Raw genomic sequence first — 20,981 nt, 5'->3', positions numbered from 1 at the left:
AAGCCATAATGGCTTGCATTTTATATATTGAATGTAGTTAAAAGATAAATCAGTCCACATTAAGTGTTAGACATTTGGTAGAAAAGTGGTTAAGGAGCATTACTGCATTTTCCTGTTTATTATGCAGCCTTTTGTTTACAGGTTAAAAATGGGGGGGGGGGGGGTGCGTAATATACTTTGAAAAATATCCAGCAATCACCCATGAAAAATCATCAGTTGATAGTTTATGGTACTTACAGGTTTTTGATAGTGTTCATTATTCATACTTAAATATATGTTCATTATTCATACTTAAATATATGTTTATTAGACTAAGTATAGTTCAGTATAACATATATTTGGAATAGCCCCTTTATATAATAGAATTCTTAAGTTTGCTTAGTTTGCCAAAGTAGCAAACTCCATCAATCTGATTTTGGACAATTTTGTTTCAGCTTGAAAAAGACATGGAAAACCTTGACCTTCAGTTAGTAGTTGAACTGTGGTTTGGAGAAGAGGAACATGGGTAAATATTGCATTCATACCAGAAAAGATGTGATAATTGCAAAAAGTCCCAATAATAATAATTCACTCAATGTAAATGTGTGAGTCTAGTGCTATGTTTTATTGCTGTAATATAGGTTCGCTTTCATAAAGCACTTGGACAGGACTTGCTTTGGATTAGTTGGACTGAACAGCATTGAAAATTGTTTCAATTTGTTTCAGTTTTTGAAGTCCCATGCAGTGTTTCCTCATAAATGTAGGTCCTGTTTGGACCATGCAATGACCCTGTAAATTTCTTTGAAGGGACCGTAAAATTGTAACCAAGAAAAAAAGTCTGACCTCTGTTATCAGTCTGCCAATAGAATTTGTAAAAATGCAAAAGCTATAACTGTTGTCATCAAATATGTACATTGTTCGAGCCTGAAAACAAAAGAAAAAGAAAAAGAAAATGATTACCACTGCCATGATTGTATGAAAACAAAATTGGATCTGCATGTTAATTCTTTTGATTTCCATTTACATTCAATTTACAAATGGGTATTTGGCAACCAGTAATCTTTGTCATGGATATGTTGACATTACATATTTCAGATTGAAAACTTGGGTCAGTGATGACGTTTTCTGGTTCTAAAGCTGGGTGGATAAGAGTTAAAACAAAAACAATTAACTTTACAAAACATTCCCAGTCATTTTTCTGTCATTTTCCTCTAACCATTGGCACCCAAATAGTTGTTACTATAACACAGTACAGGCCCAATCTTTTACAGTTGCACATCACCATTTATGTTTCAAGAAATTATTTTTCAAGTGCATTATATGATTAAATAACACAAATTTAACAACAATGCACCTACACAAAAAAAGGTTCTTATTTTATTTCTCACTTTATTACTAATTTGTGGGTGGGAATAAAATACTATATATAAGCCTTTTAAATTGTGATACAATATTTGCTAACAAAGTTGGTGTGGGGGGGGGGGGGGGGGTAGATTTGGGGAGTATACATGTTAATACCAATGCTAATTTATATATATATATATATATATATATATGTATATATGTATATATATGTGTGTGTATATATATATATATATGTATATATATACACACACACACACACACAGTTGAATCCCATTGGCTCGAACCCCGTCGGTGCTTGAGAAAGTGTTTGACCCATTGGGTAGTTCGACTGAACCATTCAGTCAACATAGGATATTTTCGTAACATCAGTTAGAAAGTTGAATTAGATACATATTATTTTGGTAACTGCAAGCTTTAAAATTTCATCAATGTGTTATATAGCAAAATATCTGAGGGAACAAATTTACTAGAAATTATGCCAATTGTGTGATGCAGAAGCCCTTGTCGGTGATGACAGCTGATTAACATGCCCATTGTTACATTTAAAACTGGTCTTGCAGATGTGTTCAAAGTAACTCTTGATACCAAGGTCCATTTGTGCACTAATTGTTTGATTGGTATCACGGTTCAGCTAACAGGTACAGTATTACTCTCTCTACTTGAAAGATCATTACCGATAGCTGCGTAACAAACAACATGACAAGTATGGTAAAGAAAGGATTGCATGGCTTTTGTTGCGATACCCCGGTTCATCTATAGTTCGTTCCGCCTAAATAATACATTTGAAGGTAGTAATAACCAACTGCGCAAGCGCAGCAATTGTTGGTCCTTTTCGGTGGTTTCCCATTTGATAGTTGATGGATCACCAGTTCGAGGGAAATATAGCTAATAACACAGATGGGACCGATAATTTAGTTCGAGCGAAGGCTTATAGTTGACCCTGGATGTGTTCGACCCATCAGCAGTTAATAAAGGGTTTACCAAACAAAACAAATCGGGTTGTCGTTTTTTGTTTTTTTCCTCCAGACTGTTATAATTATATTAACTTGTCCACTGGAAACATCGATTTTTAGATATATATTTGCATAATGGTTTAGTAAATGCAGATGCCAATAGATATGTGCATGCATCTCCATAAAACTAGTTCATACTACAAAATTAACCATGGTGGTCGCTTTGACTCTCTTACGGATAAAACGATGTCCTATTTGAAACCAGTTTCTGGGATCGAAAAATTAGTCAGATTCAAAAAAGTGATGTTGAAGTTGAGGTTTTGTATTGAATACTAAATGAATCGAAATTTTAAACCAACAGTTTGACTAATTCAGTGTGTTGTTTGTGTTTATAAGTAATCCCACATAAAAGGTATGCTATGAAGATAATATTTATGAAGAAAGTAAAAAATTACTTTTTTCTTCAAATTTGTACCCCCTTGATCTTTAATGACCTCTGATGACCCATCACACACTTTTCAAAGTTGACCTCCACCGGGATATGATGCAGCACATCATCCTACATGGAATAACTATGACTATAAGAACACGGAATCCTAAAAATGTGGACTCTGCCTGCAGACTATAATTATACTCTTTGGTTCTTAAATTAAATTATCAAAATATTGAGATGATCTTTTAAGACAAACAAATGTATTATTGTACATACAATGTAGTGATTCCGATTTTTAAAAAGTACTTTATCTTTGCTTTTTGCAGGGCTTCTAGAATTTTTATCAAATCCACTAGCCATGGAATCAGCAATTTAAAAAATTTACTAGCCACAATTAAAAATTCACTAGCCCTACTTTACTTTAAGTCAATACAATTTTACTAAATAATACTACTAATAATTAGATATGTCACCTAAAGAGAGAGTTGGAGCTTAAAAACACTAACATTGGGGGTTCAGGTGAGTGCAGAATATTCATATTTACAAAATAGACTTAACTGCCACATTTGAAGAAAACAAATTCACTAGCCATCGGGCATGGCAATAGTAGTTATTTACTAGCCCAACATTGAATATCACTAGCCATGGGAGTGGGGCTACCATAATCTAGAAGCCCTGCTTTTTGTTTAATTATAATAATATAATAAGACAATTTTAATTTTAATTAAACTTTTTATGTAATTTTTCTCTTGAAACAGGTCCTGTTTACAAGATAAAATGGAGTGTGTTAGCACACGTACATTGTTCCTCAACTTCAGTCCAACAAAAGGTCTGCACCATCATGTTCCTGTCCTGTTTGACTACTTTCATCTTTCTGTGATTGAAGTGACCATTCATGGAACTCTGATAGCCATCCATCAGCCTTACCTCAAGTATGTATTACCATTAGATTAGTCATAATACGGTTGAACTTTAATAACTCACACTGCATCTGATTCAGTAGTAATAATAGACTTAGAAAAATTGGAACGCTTAAAACTAGAAAATCTTTCAAAATAATTTATTGTTCCAGGTCAAAGCCAATGACCTTAGACAGTGTAAAATATTTTCAGCTATTACACCTGTTTGATCATTAAATTATACATTACTTCTTGCTTAAATGATCCGTTTTGTCAAAACCATTATTCATCTGGTGTTTGTACTAGTTAACTCAAAATTAGTTTTATGTAAGCTAAAAAGGTACACACCTCGGAAACTAGGGTCACTAACTTTAACTCTTACCCTCCCAGTTTCAACTGTAGTCGAGATGCGACCAATCTTCCTAAACACAGCTGTCAACATTCACAGTAGTTATCTATCTAGATTCTGTAAACATTAAAACATAGTTGAATAACAATCAAACACGTTCAGCCAGTGTTTCTGCCAGAAAGAATTTTTTGGATATGGTGCTATGAAATTGAATGCAACCACAGTCAACAGGGGTGTATGGGGGGCCTCCCCCAGAAAAAAAATGGGTTACGTCTAGGGTTAGGGTTAAGAAAATCAGACAGTAATGATATAGAGTAATTAATTTTGTCAAAAAGTTAACTTTAAAAAAAAAAATATTTGGGTATGGCACCATTCCCGTTTTACCCTCTGACAGAAACACTGTCAGTGTATGTTTTTGACTGGTGTTTGTATTTTAGTTGTCGCAATATCGAAAAGAAAACGATAAATGGTCTAAATTTGTGTAAACATTATTGATGTTGTAACATTCACATAGTTTCAATATTCTTGATATTTATAAAATATTTCTTTTAAAACAAGTTGGACATTTAAAGGATATATTCACCGAAAATAATTGAAGATACAGACATGGAAGAAGATAACAGTTGGGATTACTTGTCGTCTCTAAATGTTCCCTAAAATATTACACACATTTAAAATAATGGAACCTTAGTTGTTTTCTTTGAATTTGATGAAAATGACAAATCTGAATGCATAAGAGTTAAGAGTTTATTAAATATTAACCAGTATTAGCCTTTCATTAATTGGTGTTATTGTTACCAGTGACCTTTATAAGCAGAAAATGGTTATTATAGAACAAAACGTTTTCTTGGCTATCAACATTTACAGAGGCATGTCTTTTATGCTCACCAATTCAACTTACGGCTACTAGTATATATGGCACTGTCAGCCCAATAGTTGATGTTTTTGTTCATACTCTGTGATCAAAGATTTTTTTTTACGTTTTTACAGTGATAAAAAGCCTTCAAGAAAACATTATTTATGCACAGTTTTGTTCATGTTTATGTTATGTCTATTACAATTATAGCATGCCCCGTCCACCCAAAACTGCATGGGCAAACAAATCTCCAGATCAGTCCACCCTGGAAGCTGTTTATTTTGGTCAGGGACCACTTTCAGGGGTGAGTGTTTGCTCCTTCTAACCTTCATAACTAGACCATTAACTTTGTACATAATTTTGTAATTTTAGTGGCAGTAGCAAATTTGTTCGTCAATACTAAAATTATAGGGAAATGTTTTTTAGTTCTTAAGTGAGATTTTGTCTTTGTGGCATGGATGAATATAGTTTGACACAGCTTGATGTCTAATACTTCATATCACTAGTAAAGTATTGGGATTAAAACCTTTGAAATGTCTGTACATTGAAAGAAGCAAATAAAACACCATAAAACTTTCTGGTGATTAGACAAAGACCACTCTTGTGAAAATTACTTGGTGTAATCTATCTGTAAATGAAATGAGCATTCTCTTCATATACTGGAGGCTCTAATTCCAACAGATTATTGTAACACAATTGTTTAGACCATAATTGGGTTTTTGAAATGATACACTATTGTTAAAAAAGAATGATCAGGTTCAAACTTTATTGACTATGAAGGCACTAAAATAAATATTATTACTTTACTATGTAGTACGTATGACATTGTCTATTTGTCAAATATGATTTTTTAAATGTTGCTATAGATGAAACAAAGAAGTAACTTTGATTTTACCATTTGTAAATATGATTTTCACATATCACGAATTGTCATATTTAATGGAAAGCATGAAATAGCCTCTTTGTACAGAAAAAAGCAATGTTGTTTTCAGAGTCCAGAGAGAATTGCTAAATTCCGGTTAAATAATGCCTACAGCACCCACAAGACCATCTGTAATATTCTTCTGTCAGCGTATGAAAGTCTTCAGACAACCTTTCAGCTGTATTTACCAATGCTTTCAGATGATCACCATTTCACTCTTGGTATGTCATGTAGTAGAAGTTACTGTCCTACAGTGTGTACAAGCTTTTTAAGTAGTACATCTACATTTATTATAAATAAAAAAAATTTATATTCTAAGTAAATCAAGTGATGAAAATAACATGGTTATAATTGAATACAAATATTGAGTTATTGTGACATGAAATGATATTGTTATACATGTAGGTGAAGTTATATTGCATTATCATAGGGAATGTCACACGAAGATTTAAAATCATAACGTCATAGTTGATGTTAGTATTGTTACATTACATTGTGATATGCAATGCCAACTGAAGTTTTAAGCAACTTGTCCAAACATTTAAATATTTTAAAATGCTATGACATTAATTACAAATCGGGCATAATTCCTATCCATATACATGTTTGAGTTGGAGATGTTTGAGTATATGCTATCTGACTTGAACAGCTATGTTTTCGTGTTAATCTCCATTTGTCACAAACCACTGGATGCACATGCTTAGGTCTTGTTTTAAAAAACAATCAGAATGGATTTTTAAATTCATTTTAATTTTACTACATTTAAATTTTAAAACTTAATCATGAGTTTTACATCACAAATTATTTGTTTTAAAATTTAAAGTTTTAATTAAAATATTTTTGCATTTAGTTCCCAGTTAAGATTTTGTTTAGCTCCATTTCACCCAAACTCTAATTCCAAGATATAATACATATAAACTTTTTTTTAAAGATCTAAATTAATTCTAAGCTTTACATTACAAATTATTTCTTTTATAAATTTAAAAATAATTAAAATTTAATATTTTGTTTAAAGATGTGATGGATATCTATGCATGCAACTATGGGTGAAACCAAATCAGTTCATGTTAGGTGAGACATTTCTATAAAACTACTACTTTGTTTTGCAGAAATAAAAGACTGCCATACAAGACTAGAAAAAGTGTTGTCAAATTTAAAGGTAAGATAAACTTACAATTTAGGTGCACTTATTGAAAGTAATGTTTTGTTTCTGTACCATATAATCGTATAAAAAGAGAGACAGACAGACAGAGACATACACAGTCTAACATTGTTATCTCAGTGTTGAAGGGACTGGAACCAATAACTGGATGTATCATCAATGTCCCTAACTGAGTTATGCTTCCAACTCCGTTCAGTTTGTTTTTTCATGCACAGTTTGAGCAATCAACATCCAATTTGTTGTCTGCTTGTTCATTTGTGAGGTTCAGACAAGTAAGTATCTCAATACAAAACGTTACAAACCCTTAAAACCATTAATTTTGTTGAGTCGTTTTTATTTATTCCTTAATATTACCGATATCGGGTCCACTTGACTTGTAAAAATTGATTGTAAATGGAGGAAGATGGATTAACATTCAGTGCGTGTTACATGACCTCACACATGCCAGATCAGCGTGACCAAATCATTTAATTTCGATGATTTTATAAGCCCCCTATTGTTTGAATTTGTTTTCAATTATGAAATTCGATCTGCAAAAGGTATGCTACATTTTTATGCCTCTATTGTAGTGAATAGTATTCATAATCCATTCATAACAATTGTAAATAATTTTGAGGGTATAAATTGTGTTAATTACTAATCAATTAATTTTAAAATTGATATTTTACGATCTATTCACTGGTATGAACGTTTAGCCTATCTGTATTGACATCAAGGGGCGGGACGTAGCCCAGTGGTAAAGCGTTTGCTTGATGCGCTGTCGGTCTAGGATCGATCCCGTTGGTGCCATTGGGCTATTTCTCGTTCCAGCCAGTGCTCCACAACTGGTGTAACAAAGGTTGTAGTATGTACTATCCTGTCTGTGAGATGGTGCATATAAAAGATCCCTTGCTGCTGATAAAAAAGAGTAGCCTATGAAGTGGCGACAGCAGGTTTCCTCTCTCAATATCTGTGTTGTCCTTAACCACAAATGTCTGACGCAGTATAACTGTAAATAAAATGTGTTGAGTGTGTTGTTAAATAAAACATTTCCTTCCTTGTATTGACATCAACAAATGAGTGTAAAACACGGACCGGACCAGATTACTTGACAAACTGAATTTATCCTTTTTAAAAAATATGAAACAAAGTTTCGTCCACTATACTCTACATATTTCAGCAACATATATTTTTTCATATAGTGGCCTTAAAAATGGAAAATGACGAACCACACATGTGCAGTACGATCCTTTTTGCAAACACGTGCCTGAATGCAATTGGAAATGTTGCACTCTTTCCTGTTTACTGGAGGGTGCTTCACTTTTGAATGGATTTGTTTTATGTCCACATTGTTAACTTTTTACATTAACTGATTGCAATCTATTTTGTTTCACATATCATGTAGAATAATATTTCCTAAAATTTTGTTTTCGTGTTAACAAAGGTCCAAATCATGTTTGTGAAAGATGTACATCCCCCAGCCCCACTCTGAATCTGTACATGTGAAATAACTAATATAACTTTTGCAATGGTATAAAATGACCACATACCATTGTTTCCTTATATGATTAAAATAATAATATGCTAGTTGAATTGTATGACAAAAACCATGCTGAAGTCCTTTATTTGTTTACATATTGAACATACACTTTGCTTGTATTGCACTTTGTGGCACAACAAATGGCACATGTTTACACCCTTTTCTTTTCCTGTTTTGAATACTGTGGGAACAATTACTGTAATTTTGTTATGAAGTTATGATGTATAATAGCTTTATCTATTACTAGTCCCCTAGTATGTATCTCTGTCTGTCTGTCTGTCTGTCCATCCTTCCCACATATAGTTTTCCAGATGTTGTTTTTTCACAATATATGAGAAAAAAATTGGACCCAGTAGAGGACATGTATTACTTTAGCAGTACTCTCAAAATGCTTGACTTTTTTAAAGTTGAAACAAAATAGTTAAATGAACAATTATACACTAATTGACACTCAGGTTTTGTATGAAGCATTTCACTATTAACTAAATGGCACACAAATAAAATACTTGTTTTTAATAGTATTTATTTGATTGCAGGATAAATAAGGAAACCAGTTGCTGTGTTATGGTATCAACTTTATCCTTCTCTCAGGTCCAATGGTGAAAACCTCTATACAGACACCTTAAAACATTTTTCATTTGAACATTCATAGAATAAAGTTGATATAAGGCAGTGAGCAGTTATCAGTTCATCCTCCACTGACATGACTAAACATAGTTGTCTGTTGATGTTAAATAAATTATACAGTTGTGAATCACACATCGTTTGCAAGAAGAATGCATGTAACTCATTATTTCTGTTGTTTGACAGATTACTAGAATGTAGAAGGAACAGTTTCGTTAGTATATGTTGTTGATGTTAGTCTTCTTATCAATGTCTGTATGTTTATATAAACACTGCATTTTTCGTAGACCTTGTTTGATGAAGAAGATGTGATCCAGACAGTAGTTACAGACATTACCCAATTGTGTGCTGAAAATGTCATCCTGTGGACCCAAATTACAGAGCTCATAATGCTGGCTCAACCTGTCCAAGAATATCTGGCTCAAGAGCATCACACTGCTAGGGTATGATACGTAAACCAGTTTGTAATGTTGGTGTTTGAATGCGGGTGGTCTATCATCCAAAATATTCTGTTTGTGTGTATTAGTCATCACACTGCTAGGGTATGATAAGTAAACCAGTTTGTAATGTTGGTGTTTGAATGTGGGTGGTCTATCTTCCAAAATATTCTGTTTGTGTGTATTAGTCATCACACTGCTAGGGTATAAGTAAACCAGTTTGTAATGTTGGTGCTTGAATGTGGGTGGTCTATCATCCAAAATATTCTGTTTGATTGTATTAGTCAGCACAATGCTAGATAACCTAAAAATCATCTTTCCAGTATTAGATTTTGAAATATAATTGAATTTATAGCAATTTGTCATAAAGTGGTAATATAGCTGTTTTGTGTCAGTCAAGGTTATACCTAACCAGATAGGTATTCAAACAAATATACATTCTTGAACAAATTTAAAACCAGATGATTATTATAACTGCCTTAAATATTTATTTTTATTCGTCTGGTAACTTCATAAATGTTTTTTATATACAGCGGACTGTGTCCAAATCAACATCTGTCTAAACTGGATTTCTTTGTAAACTGATATGATTTCAAAGACCCTACCATTAAGTCATTATCAACAAAACTCTGACTAAACTGGATGCTGTCTATTCTGAATTTCAGATGCAGTTCCCAAGTATATAGGACACGATAGGAAAATCAAATAATCGCACTTATTTGAATGTTATCAATATTGAACAGTATTCGGTTGTATGCAGTGTGATCAGTCTGATTATTATTAGAGTGTGTTCTCTCATACGGATTTGGTGTCTTATTTACAATGGTATTTTCCTGATCCCGATATCGCCAGAACAGTAACTCTGGGTGAAATCTTTCAATACCAGCACTCTATGTAAATTGGCATATTTCATCGGTTCTAAGTGAATGGATTAGACAGAATCCGCTGTAATCATGCTAAGTCTTGAGATTGTTTTTTAGCTCACCTGGCTAGATGAGCCACAGGAACTTATTTCATGGTACAACATCTGGTGTCCATCAATTTTTCATATTTTTTTTACTTCTTTTCAAGTAACACCTGGCAAGTTTCAACCAAACATGGTTCAAACGATGGCCCTGCAAGTGTTGTTATTTTTGGGGCCAATTCAAAATCCAAAATGGCTGCCATGTTCCACTGTGCAGATTTCAACTAAACTTGGTACAAATGATTTTCTCTTGACTCTGACCAAGTGTTGTTATTTTTTGTGATGATTTAAAATCTAATATGGCTGCCAATGCCTCTAATTGGCTGAGAGATTTTCAACTTTTGTTCAAATTCCACCACATAGATTTCATCCAAAACTGGTACATTTGATCCTCGCATGTCCTTGACCATCACCAGTATACATCTTCATTTATTCCCTAATTATTTCTCAGGTGAAATTAAAAGTCACAAAATTCCAAGGTATATGCTGGTGCTAAAAGTGGATAATTTATTGGTTCTTGTTACAATACATATGTTCATGCATGTCTTCATTTGTTATGTTAATGTCAAATTAGCAGTCACCAAACTACCATTTGTGATACATCATTATTGCTGTTGATCACTTTTCAAAGGTATAGTTAATTTAATACAACATGAGTAATTCAGGCCCCATGCGCCTTTTTTTTCAGTACATAAAATGTCATTTAATTATCGTCAGCTTAATTTTGGTAGTGAGTTTTTGTTGTTGTTTTGGGGGAACGTTTTTTTTTTTTTTTAAGTTTTTTATCAACAGACTATAGTATATAATATAATTTGCCAAATGCGAATTAAAGTTCAGGTTGGCGAATGAATTCCATTAGTCATTAGACAAAAGCTAATTAGAACATTGCAGTCTTATTGTAGATCTACTGTCATAATTTTTTATGTCAAGCTTAAATCATGGGGATATATGGGAGATAATACATTGTAGTTTGAGATTAGAATTAGTGTTTGGTCTTATAAGCCAACAGTTCACACTATATGTAGTTTGAGATTACAAAAAGTATTCCATTTTAAAATTTAAAACAAAATCAATCTTAGTTTTACAGTAGTATTTATTTATTATAATTACAGGTTAAAAGATTTGCTGAAGCATTTTTCACCTTTGAGTATCCCAAGATAACCTGTCTTTCATGTTATGAGCCAAGGTAGGTTACTGTATGGAGAATAACTGGTCCTATGTAGAGTTTTTGCTTATAACTGGTTACTGGCAATTTTTACCAGCTGTCAGATTTTGAAGAAGAAAAAACATTTGGATGCCCACAAATAATTGTGTTGTGTTGTGTTTTGCTTTATTTATTTTTGTTGCTGTAGAAAGAACTTTTCCTTAATATCAGAATGGAATGGAAAATAATTATGAAAAATATACACAAAATGGAATACACGCACACCATGTTTAAACATTAGCTTGACTTTGATTTGATGTCCTTGACAATTATTTATGTTGACTTTAATGTTAATTTTAACCTTGAAATTCATCTTCATATTGACATACTTTATGACTTTCATTTTGATGTTATTATTACCAACATAGGTGTCAGAAGTGGGTGGGTGTGATCAGGGGGACATTTCCCTTCAACTCTGAAGATCATTTTGATGTTATTATCACCAACATAGTTGTCAGAAGTGGGTGGGGTGTGATCAGAGGGACGTTTCCCCTTCAACTCTGGAGATCATTTTGATGTTATTATCACCAACATAGGTGTCAGAAGTGTGTGGGGTGATCAGAGGGACATTTCCCCTTCAACTCTGGAGATCATTTTGATGTTATTATCACCAACAGGTGTCAGAAGTGGGTGGGTGTGATCAGGGGGACAATTGCCCCTTCAACTCTGAAGATTATGCATTCTGAAGATTATACATTGTGACCATTGAAAAGCATGTTGATATGACTTGTAATGTTAGTTGATGTTTGCTTTTATTTGAATCAATTGCTTTTTGATGTCATGCATTTAATATCTTCATTGACATATTGATTCAAACTCTGCAGACAGCATGGCATGCAAGATTTGGTGCACCAGAGTGATGTAATTTTTTACCAACTATCATGATTATCATCTCATAGTGACCCTTAATAGTAGCTGATTGTTCATAAAATATTTTAATGGCAATGTTACAGACCTTTGGATCATATAACCTGATTTGTTTAAGACGTATGTTTGTGAGGACAACTACTTATAGGATCACATGTTAATTGTATCAGTTTAATAATTTTATGATAGATCACAATTTATAAGAATCAAGAAATTGTTTGGATTTTTCTTCTTGTTTTTTGTTTTGTTTTTGGAGGGGGGGCTTAATTGTTGTTGCCAGTTCAGTTTATTTATAAGTTTTTATAGTTCCAGCATTATTTTGTTGTCTTCGTTTGTTCATAGATCAGTTTCACTGACTAGATTTTAATATTTTTTTATTATTAGTATTAATATCAGATTTATAGTCTGATAATTATGAATACTGTTTTTGGTCCATGTAAGTATGAACCAAAACAAATTATGCACTTAGTGTATAACTCCATGTAAATGTAATACTAAAGTGTACACATTATTTTTTACAGTTCATATAATTGTATTTAATTTCAATAGCATGTTTCAATAATATATGTCTGGGTTTGCTTTGTTTAAACTTAAATACCAAATTATGATGTCATTTTTGATAAGCAAAATAATTTTTGCTAATCTTAGCTGTTGAATAATTGTAGAAAAGTAGTGCAAATCAGGGAAAAGGCTTAATTTTTTTCGGTTCATCGAGTTATGAAATTCATGCATAAAAATAAGCAGTTTAACCAATCAGATTGTTGTTTGTGTTTAGAAAGAAATTTGAGATATTCAAAGTTAATTGTATGTTGTTAATTTTCAGTATACATGGTCATGCAGACCTTGCAAACCTTGTGAAGACATCTTCATATTTCCAGAGTATTCCAACCCTTCCTGTTGGCTGTCCAGACTTGGATGGTGATGCTACCACTTTGCCAATTATCTTTGAAGATATCTATCATGACAACTGGCAACATTCATATGGTACATGTTTTGCCTCTATTAAGTCATTTATATTTTCTGTCGAGTTGGTTCCATTTCAGATTTTTATTTTTGAAAAATAACTTTTTAGTTGGTCTCAGGAAAAATTATACTTCTCAAAATAATGAAAGTTAGAGAGAAAGAATGGGGAAAGAACGACAACCCAAAACATGATTAAGAATCACAAGTGATATTGATTTATAACCTATATTATTACTTGACAGAAGACAGAATCATCTAATTTCAATAAATTAAGATAATTCTGTCATGATAAAACTACATTAAAGGGACATACACTAGTTTTTAAACACTAAGGCAGATTTTTTACTATTAGAGCCGTTTTTGATAACTGAAATCATACTTTACTTAGATTTTATAGTATATATTATCCATTTCCGTACATTTGAAGTGTTTTTGGTAATCCTAGTGTTTTTAATATCACAAAATGCATTTCTCATATTTTTAAAAATGCACATGCGTCTGAGAAATAACAGCTATGGAGTCTATTTTTAGAGGGTATTTCACCATTTCAAAGTCACAGACTCATGTTTCACTCAATTGTAACTTTATCCAAATGTGTTACAGGTTGGTAGATTAACTGAACTTAGTGTTAATTTTCACGTGTTGAAACTAGGGTATGTCCTTTTAAGTAATCCATATTTCAACTAAGAAGGCATGAAACTTCACAGTTGATTTTATTATCTTGGCTCTATGAAGTGGCAAAGGTTTAAAAATACAAATTTCAGTTACTAGTACGCATCTGTCCAGTAATTTTCATGCTTATTTTGTTTTCATGTGTTAAAATAGGACCAGCTTCTTAATGTACAGTTGACTTATGTTTGTTTTATATTTTAAAACTGAATAATAACTAACAATGCATGCATGGATAGTGACTGATACTGCTAACCATTATTTAATCTGTGAACAAAGTTTTCTCCATTTAACATATAAAACTAATTACGGTACCTAAGCTCATATAATTAAACACAATGTCATTTACCTAGAATGTAAAACTAAACATCAATAACGGCAAATGCTTGATTTTGGGACGAAATTTATGACAGCTATATTTCATGTTTACAAACAAAAATAGATGCTTTTTCTGTTTCTTTCTTTCTTTTTTTCTCTTCTGTTTTTTGTTTTTGGAGGAGAATGAGAGTTCACTAAATCATAAACTATTTCCAAGAAACAGTTGTTCAGACTTTGTGTTTTGTTTTCAGAACTTGCTAAAAAGAATAACGCAGAACAGCAGAAGTCTGACAAAGAAAAGCTTTCCAAACAAGACTCTGTTCGCTCTGATGGTGACCGGTCCTTACCAAAAGTTCAATCAAGATCTCGTAAGGCATTTATTAAGAACATCAAACCAGAGGCATTCCGGAGACCATCATCGTATTCTTGCAGTGAAGTTGAGGGTTCTGTGAAAAAAGATGCAAAGGGCACTGTGGCTACACCGCACAAAGATACAAAAGGTGTTGTGTTGGTTGGCTATCGGAAAAAGACTGACCCCGATGAAATACCTGCCACTGGTGTTGAACTGGGTACATTCAGTCCTGCTCAAGGTGCCTCCCAAAGTGATCTGAGCTATGCTCAGTATTCTCTTAACTCAGTGTCGATGCCTTCTCTTTTTGTCAAGTCATGTTGGAGTCGTGCTAGTGTCAGTTCTTTGCCAGACCTAAATGATCTGGCTGTTAACAGGTCAGACCTGTCCCATTTGAAAACACATGATGATGATTTGGAGGGTGACACTCTTGCACACACTGCACGGAATCGATTTAAGGCACACAGATCTCATACTGATCCTATTCCAGATATTTCTTCAGGTCACACAATCAAAGGTTCTAGTAGGTCACCTGATAGTAATGTGGCAGAAAGTTTAATAGAGTCTAAAGTAAGTTTGGAATCTGAAAACCCTTCAGATTCTACATGTAAAACATTAGAATTTGAAAAAGAACACTTTGATACATTGGCCAACTCTATTAGTGATGCTTTGGGAGAAACTGAAGTGAACTATGTCATAAATCCTGAAGTTGACGATGACGTTAGTGATGATGAAACACATATTGCTAATGGTTATGATGAATTTTTGGAGTCACACTGTAGAATGGAATCAAATTCCATGACAACATCAAATGTGAACCCATCTCAGCAAGTATCACAGCAAGACGTAGTGATTAGTTTCTCAAGTAGTGGAGAGAGGTCACCAGAAAGCACCATCCTACGTGGTAATGGTGAAGGCAAGAGGCACAGTATTCCTGAAAACACAGATAGTAAGCTTACAATACTAGAGCTATTAAAAGAAGAATATGCAAAAAGTCATCCTGACGATAAAATAAAATTATCCGAAGAAAATCTTCACATGGTTGATTTACCCAGTCGTGGAACTTTTGGTTGTCACAGGGCCTCCAGTGATACAGACCTCATTAAAAATATGGAAGAAGAAGAGAGGCGTGAGTGTAATAAACATTGCTCGATGGCTCTGAGAAATGCTGATGGTTTGCAGAAGTCAAGAGCCAGATTGTTATCATCATCATCCTCCTATCCTGAGCTTTCACAGAGGTATGCAGATTCGACAACACCAAAGCTAGTCTCTGTGATTGGGCATAATACGGTCAAGTGAGTTGGACCATTCTCTGGTCAGAAATGTTGTTGGTGTAATGGTCTTGTCTGTTCAGTGGATGCCCTTCATACAGCTTGCTTTGGTGATGGTCTTAGTTAAATATTTGTGTTATTTAATATTTTTAGATCTTTGAGTTCGAATATTTTATTTTTCAATAGCCGCAGTGTAACAAATTATTTCTTTTTATAGTGGCATGTAATGTATCTTTTATTTAGTTATATTATTTTTTGGCATCTAGATATATTGTAATTATCTTAATTATTTGAATGTAATTTCTAAAAGGTATTGGAGGTAATGGGTTTCTAGGTTCATGATTGTATAATAGTATTTTTGTTTTATTTATGTTAGGAAACACAATGTGTTTTATAATTAAAACTTCTTAAAATCGCTGAAGCAATTTTTCTAGTTGTATTGAGTGCACCAAAACTGGTGAGTAAACATTAAAAACATATAGAGACATCTAATACATAAGGTCAGAAATAGTGTACAATCAGCTAAATGAAACCTACATGTATCTAAAAAGAAATTATCTTTTTTGGGGGTTAAAATGTTAATGTATGTCATTTTCATCACTGCTCAAGTTTATCCAAAACTGTAGATTACAGTAAAATGCATCTTACTACATGTAGATGTGTCACTCTTAAAGTGTAGGTCCACTTTTAAAAATTCAAAATTGAATTTCTATTATAACAATATACTTACCTTTGTTTGACAACCAATAGCTGATATGTATTTTATGCTGGGGTGATGTTAAACATTCATTCATTTATTCATTCTATCACTATAATCATGTAAAAAATTATGAAACGATTTACTATAAAAAATGTTACACACGCATGTTTGTACTCTCGATGTTTTGGTCATTGTCTTGTCGTTTTTCTTTTTTTGTGTGAATATTCTAAATAAAAATAATGTTTACCTAATCAGGTATTTTGTATTTGAACATTGCAATATTGCTCATTATTAATTTTATCATATAAAATTCAGATTATATCTTAGAATCATGTTATGAGTATATTTGTTTTATAGGTTCATTAAACTATAGTCTGTCCCACCCTCATCGAAAATGTTTTTTGTAAATAATTTCCGTTTGGTTTGATGTAAGAAAAAAAAAAGTAAAAGTGTTTTGGAAATAACAAAAAAAAACCCAAATATTTTTGTGTTTAATTCAGAAAACAGTCAACTCAGAAATAAATAACCTGTACTAAATTCCATAGTATGAAAAAAGACGTTCCCTGTGGGAAGGACTATATGTTGGTTTTTTCAAAGTGAGTCTTGATGAACGAAGTTTTTGAAATATTTAGTCATGTAGATTTTTTTTAATTGAATACTTTGGTGTGTAGAAATATATAGTATGGTTATTAATCATTTAAAATTTAATATTTTAACACAAAAATGTTAATTTTCAGTTTTGTTACTCTGAGAGAAAGTATGAAGCTTCAGATGAAATATCAAGGTCATTTGTACAGGTAAAACAAAATATTAAACAATAGCATATTTAATGTGTTAATTGTTGTGTTCATATCAATCCTTGTGTTAGTGTCTTGAAATAAAGTTAAAATTCAAAGAAAAAGTTTATATATAATGACCCAAATACCTTTCCATACAAACTTTATGTAGTCTGTGTTCATTGTTGTTTTTCCGACTGTCCTAGTCATTTTCCGACTGTCCTAGTCATTTTCCGACTGTCCTAGTCAAACGTGTTCATGGAGACAGCGGTTTGATAAAATTTGGTGGACACACCTTATTTTATTGGCTTGTTTCCTTATCAAAGTAGCTATCATCAAATATCCAGCCAGTGTTAATGTACTCATTTCATAAACTGCAGTGCCAGCAAGGTGCATGCCATACAGAATGATCATTTTGTCTTATTCTGGGGGCAGGATCTAGCCTGAGGTCCTTGCATCATCGAATCACCTCAGTGGTCCCATTCTGTGATTGGGGTTTTTCCTGTCCCAACCAGTGCACCACGACTGGTATATTAAAGGCCATAGTATGTGCTATCCTATCTGTGGGATGGTACATATAAAAGACATCCTATTGTTGATGATTAATAAATCAATGTGCTCAAGTGGTGTCATTAAACAAAACAAACTTTTTTTTATCTTTTTCTAACACCTGTAATGTTTTCTAACTAACCCCTAAAGGATTGAATAGGGCTTTTTAGAATAAATCTGTAGAACATATTTTTATGAGATCATGTATGCTTCTTTGATGTGCTCATAGAATCAATGTACATTTTTATTATTTCCTTTGTGTGTGAAAATGCTTCATTAGCATTGCTACAGTGGGTTGTAACTCTATATCTAAAGATTAGATTTTTTAATTATTTCCTTTGTGTGTGAAAATGCTTCATTAGCATTGCTACAGTGGGTTGTAACTCTATATCTAAAGATTAGATTTTTTTATTATTTCCTTTGTGTGTGAAAATGCTTCATTAGCATTGCTACAGTGGGTTGTAACTCTATATCTAAAGATTAACTTTTTTTATTATTTCCTTTGTGTGTGAAAATGCTTCATTAGCATTGCTACAGTGGGTTGTAACTCTATATCTAAAGATTAGATTTTTTTATTATTTCCTTTGTGTGTGAAAATGCTTCATTAGCATTGCTACAGTGGGTTGTAACTCTATATCTAAAGATTAATTTTTTTTATTATTTCCTTTGTGTGTGAAAATGCTTCATTAGCATTGCTACAGTGGGTTGTAACTCTATATCTAAAGATTAACTTTTTTATTATTTCCTTTGTGTGTGAAAATGCTTCATTAGCATTGCTACAGTGGGTTGTAACTCTATATCTAAAGATTAAATTTTTTTATTATTTCCTTTGTGTGTGAAAATGCTTCATTAGCATTGCTACAGTGGGTTGTAACTCTATATCTAAAGATTAGATTTTTTTATTATTTCCTTTGTGTGTGAAAATGCTTCATTAGCATTGCTACAGTGGGTTGTAACTCTATATCTAAAGATTAACTTTTTTTATTATTTCCTTTGTGTGTGAAAATGCTTCATTAGCATTGCTACAGTGGGTTGTAACTCTATATCTAAAGATTAGATTTTTTTATTATTTCCTTTGTGTGTGAAAATGCTTCATTAGCATTGCTACAGTGGGTTGTAACTCTATATCTAAAGATTAGATTTTTTTATTATTTCCTTTGTGTGTGAAAATGCTTCATTAGCATTGCTACAGTGGGTTGTTACTCTATATCTAAAGATTAGATTTTTTTTTACTTTTGCTTTATACACACATCAGGGACTTGTAGCAATTATTGTCATATTTCAGTGAATCATCTACACTTGCCTCAACTATTCCCTATTTGCATATGGCCGAAGTCACTGATGAAGCAGACGAGGGAATCCATCTTATTGTGTGTGTCCATGGTTTAGATGGTAAGAAAAAATAACACTAATTTACACCTTATGATTTCCATCTACCTGTCCAACTGTTTGGTTAAAGTTCAGTGATGACCACATTTCCACTTGTGTTTTGGCCTATGTGTTTACAGACATCATTCTACTGTATGTTGGGAATATATTCTGATGAAGATTCTTATTTAGTTTACCGTGGTTATAAATGTAATTTAGTTAAATTTTCTCTAATTGCCTTACACCCTTGGAACATTTAATTGATGACTTTAATATTTGGCATAGCTGGGCAAATCAAGGTTATTGTCTATTTTTATTAAAGTTTTGAACAGTAATAAGCCATCTTATCAATTATCATATCAATCAACAATGATTATGGGTTCTGTCGATCATCAAGGAGGGGTACAGGATCCCCTTTTTCATTGGCTCCCCCTCCCCATTCATCTCCCTAGATGCCTTCGATGCCATCGTTAGACAGGTGGATTCTGGTGGAAAAGATGATTGCCGAGTTTCTTGACATGGGTGCCATCCACCAGGTGGATTTGGACTCCCAAGGGTTTTACTCCCATTTTTCCTTTGCCCAAAAGAAAATTGGGGAGTGGAGACCAATTCTCAACCTCAAGCCACTGAATTCTTTGGATCTGCCATATGAGCCACTGAGGTTTGCCATTCTTCGCCATTTGACTTGAAAAACTCTTTTTCCTTGTCTCATTTGAAGAGTGTAGACAAATTAGTGACATTCTTGCTTTCTTGCATGATTTAGTCAATTTTAACTTTGGTCATTCAGTTACATTACGGACTGATCCCATCTTTGTGGCAAAGAGCCAGGTGCCAGGAGAAGAGTTTTCCTCCTACAATGATTCAAAGTTTGTCTTGTATGTTGCCTTCTGATAATTTGGACCGGCTCCTTTGTCCAGTCAAGGCTTTAAAGTATTATCAGCATCGTACTCAACATCAATGCCGTGGGAAGAAGAGACTGTTTATTTTGTATACTTAACAGCCAGGAGACATAACTAAAAATCCTTTGTCCAAATGGTTTGCTGCAACCACCAAACTGGCGTATGAGACATCGAGAGATTAGTTTCTTTGGAATTTCTCCACCAGGCCTCATGAGTTTTGATTAATTATGAAGATAAACCTTGTTTTTGTTGTTATGTTGAGTTTCGCCAAGTTCATCAATTGTGAATTTTCAAAACAATTGGCAAATTTTATTTTCATTTGGCGAACAAATTTCATATAAGAATTGTTGTTTTATTAAAAATAACTGTGTTTTTGCAATTTTTGAAGTTTAAAGAGATGATTTGGCGAACGTTTCTGTTCACCCCGATGCATTGTCAAATTTTTCTTAGTTAGGAATTCATACATGTAACAACCCTGTGCAAACTTTGAATGTAAAACAAGGTTTTTATTTTATTATTTTTGTATAGCAATGAATTAGGAAACGGCGGCGATAATCAGGGGCAGGGCGGCAACAAACATGGCAGG

At 32.9% G+C, this 20,981-nt stretch overlaps 1 protein-coding gene across 1 annotated transcript in view; it reads left to right on the top strand.

Annotated features, from left to right (window-relative positions):
• LOC121375354 (protein FAM135A-like) overlaps positions 1–20,981 on the top strand; it is a 56,059-nt gene that overhangs the window by 18,951 nt on the left and 16,127 nt on the right. The window contains exons 5-15 of the mRNA XM_041502770.1: positions 435–505; positions 3,489–3,662; positions 5,045–5,138; positions 5,827–5,977; positions 6,866–6,915; positions 9,349–9,504; positions 11,575–11,648; positions 13,357–13,517; positions 14,735–16,127; positions 17,541–17,600; positions 19,414–19,520. Coding sequence (XP_041358704.1) covers positions 435–505; positions 3,489–3,662; positions 5,045–5,138; positions 5,827–5,977; positions 6,866–6,915; positions 9,349–9,504; positions 11,575–11,648; positions 13,357–13,517; positions 14,735–16,127; positions 17,541–17,600; positions 19,414–19,520 — 2,491 coding nt within the window. The remainder of the gene's footprint in view (positions 1–434; positions 506–3,488; positions 3,663–5,044; positions 5,139–5,826; positions 5,978–6,865; positions 6,916–9,348; positions 9,505–11,574; positions 11,649–13,356; positions 13,518–14,734; positions 16,128–17,540; positions 17,601–19,413; positions 19,521–20,981) is intronic.

This window comes from Gigantopelta aegis, chromosome 6 (assembly GCF_016097555.1).
Source record: "Gigantopelta aegis isolate Gae_Host chromosome 6, Gae_host_genome, whole genome shotgun sequence".
NCBI classification, from domain to species: domain Eukaryota; kingdom Metazoa; phylum Mollusca; class Gastropoda; order Neomphalida; family Peltospiridae; genus Gigantopelta; species Gigantopelta aegis.
Note: the sequence above shows the minus strand (reverse complement) of the source record. Positions and strands in the feature narration are given on the sequence as shown.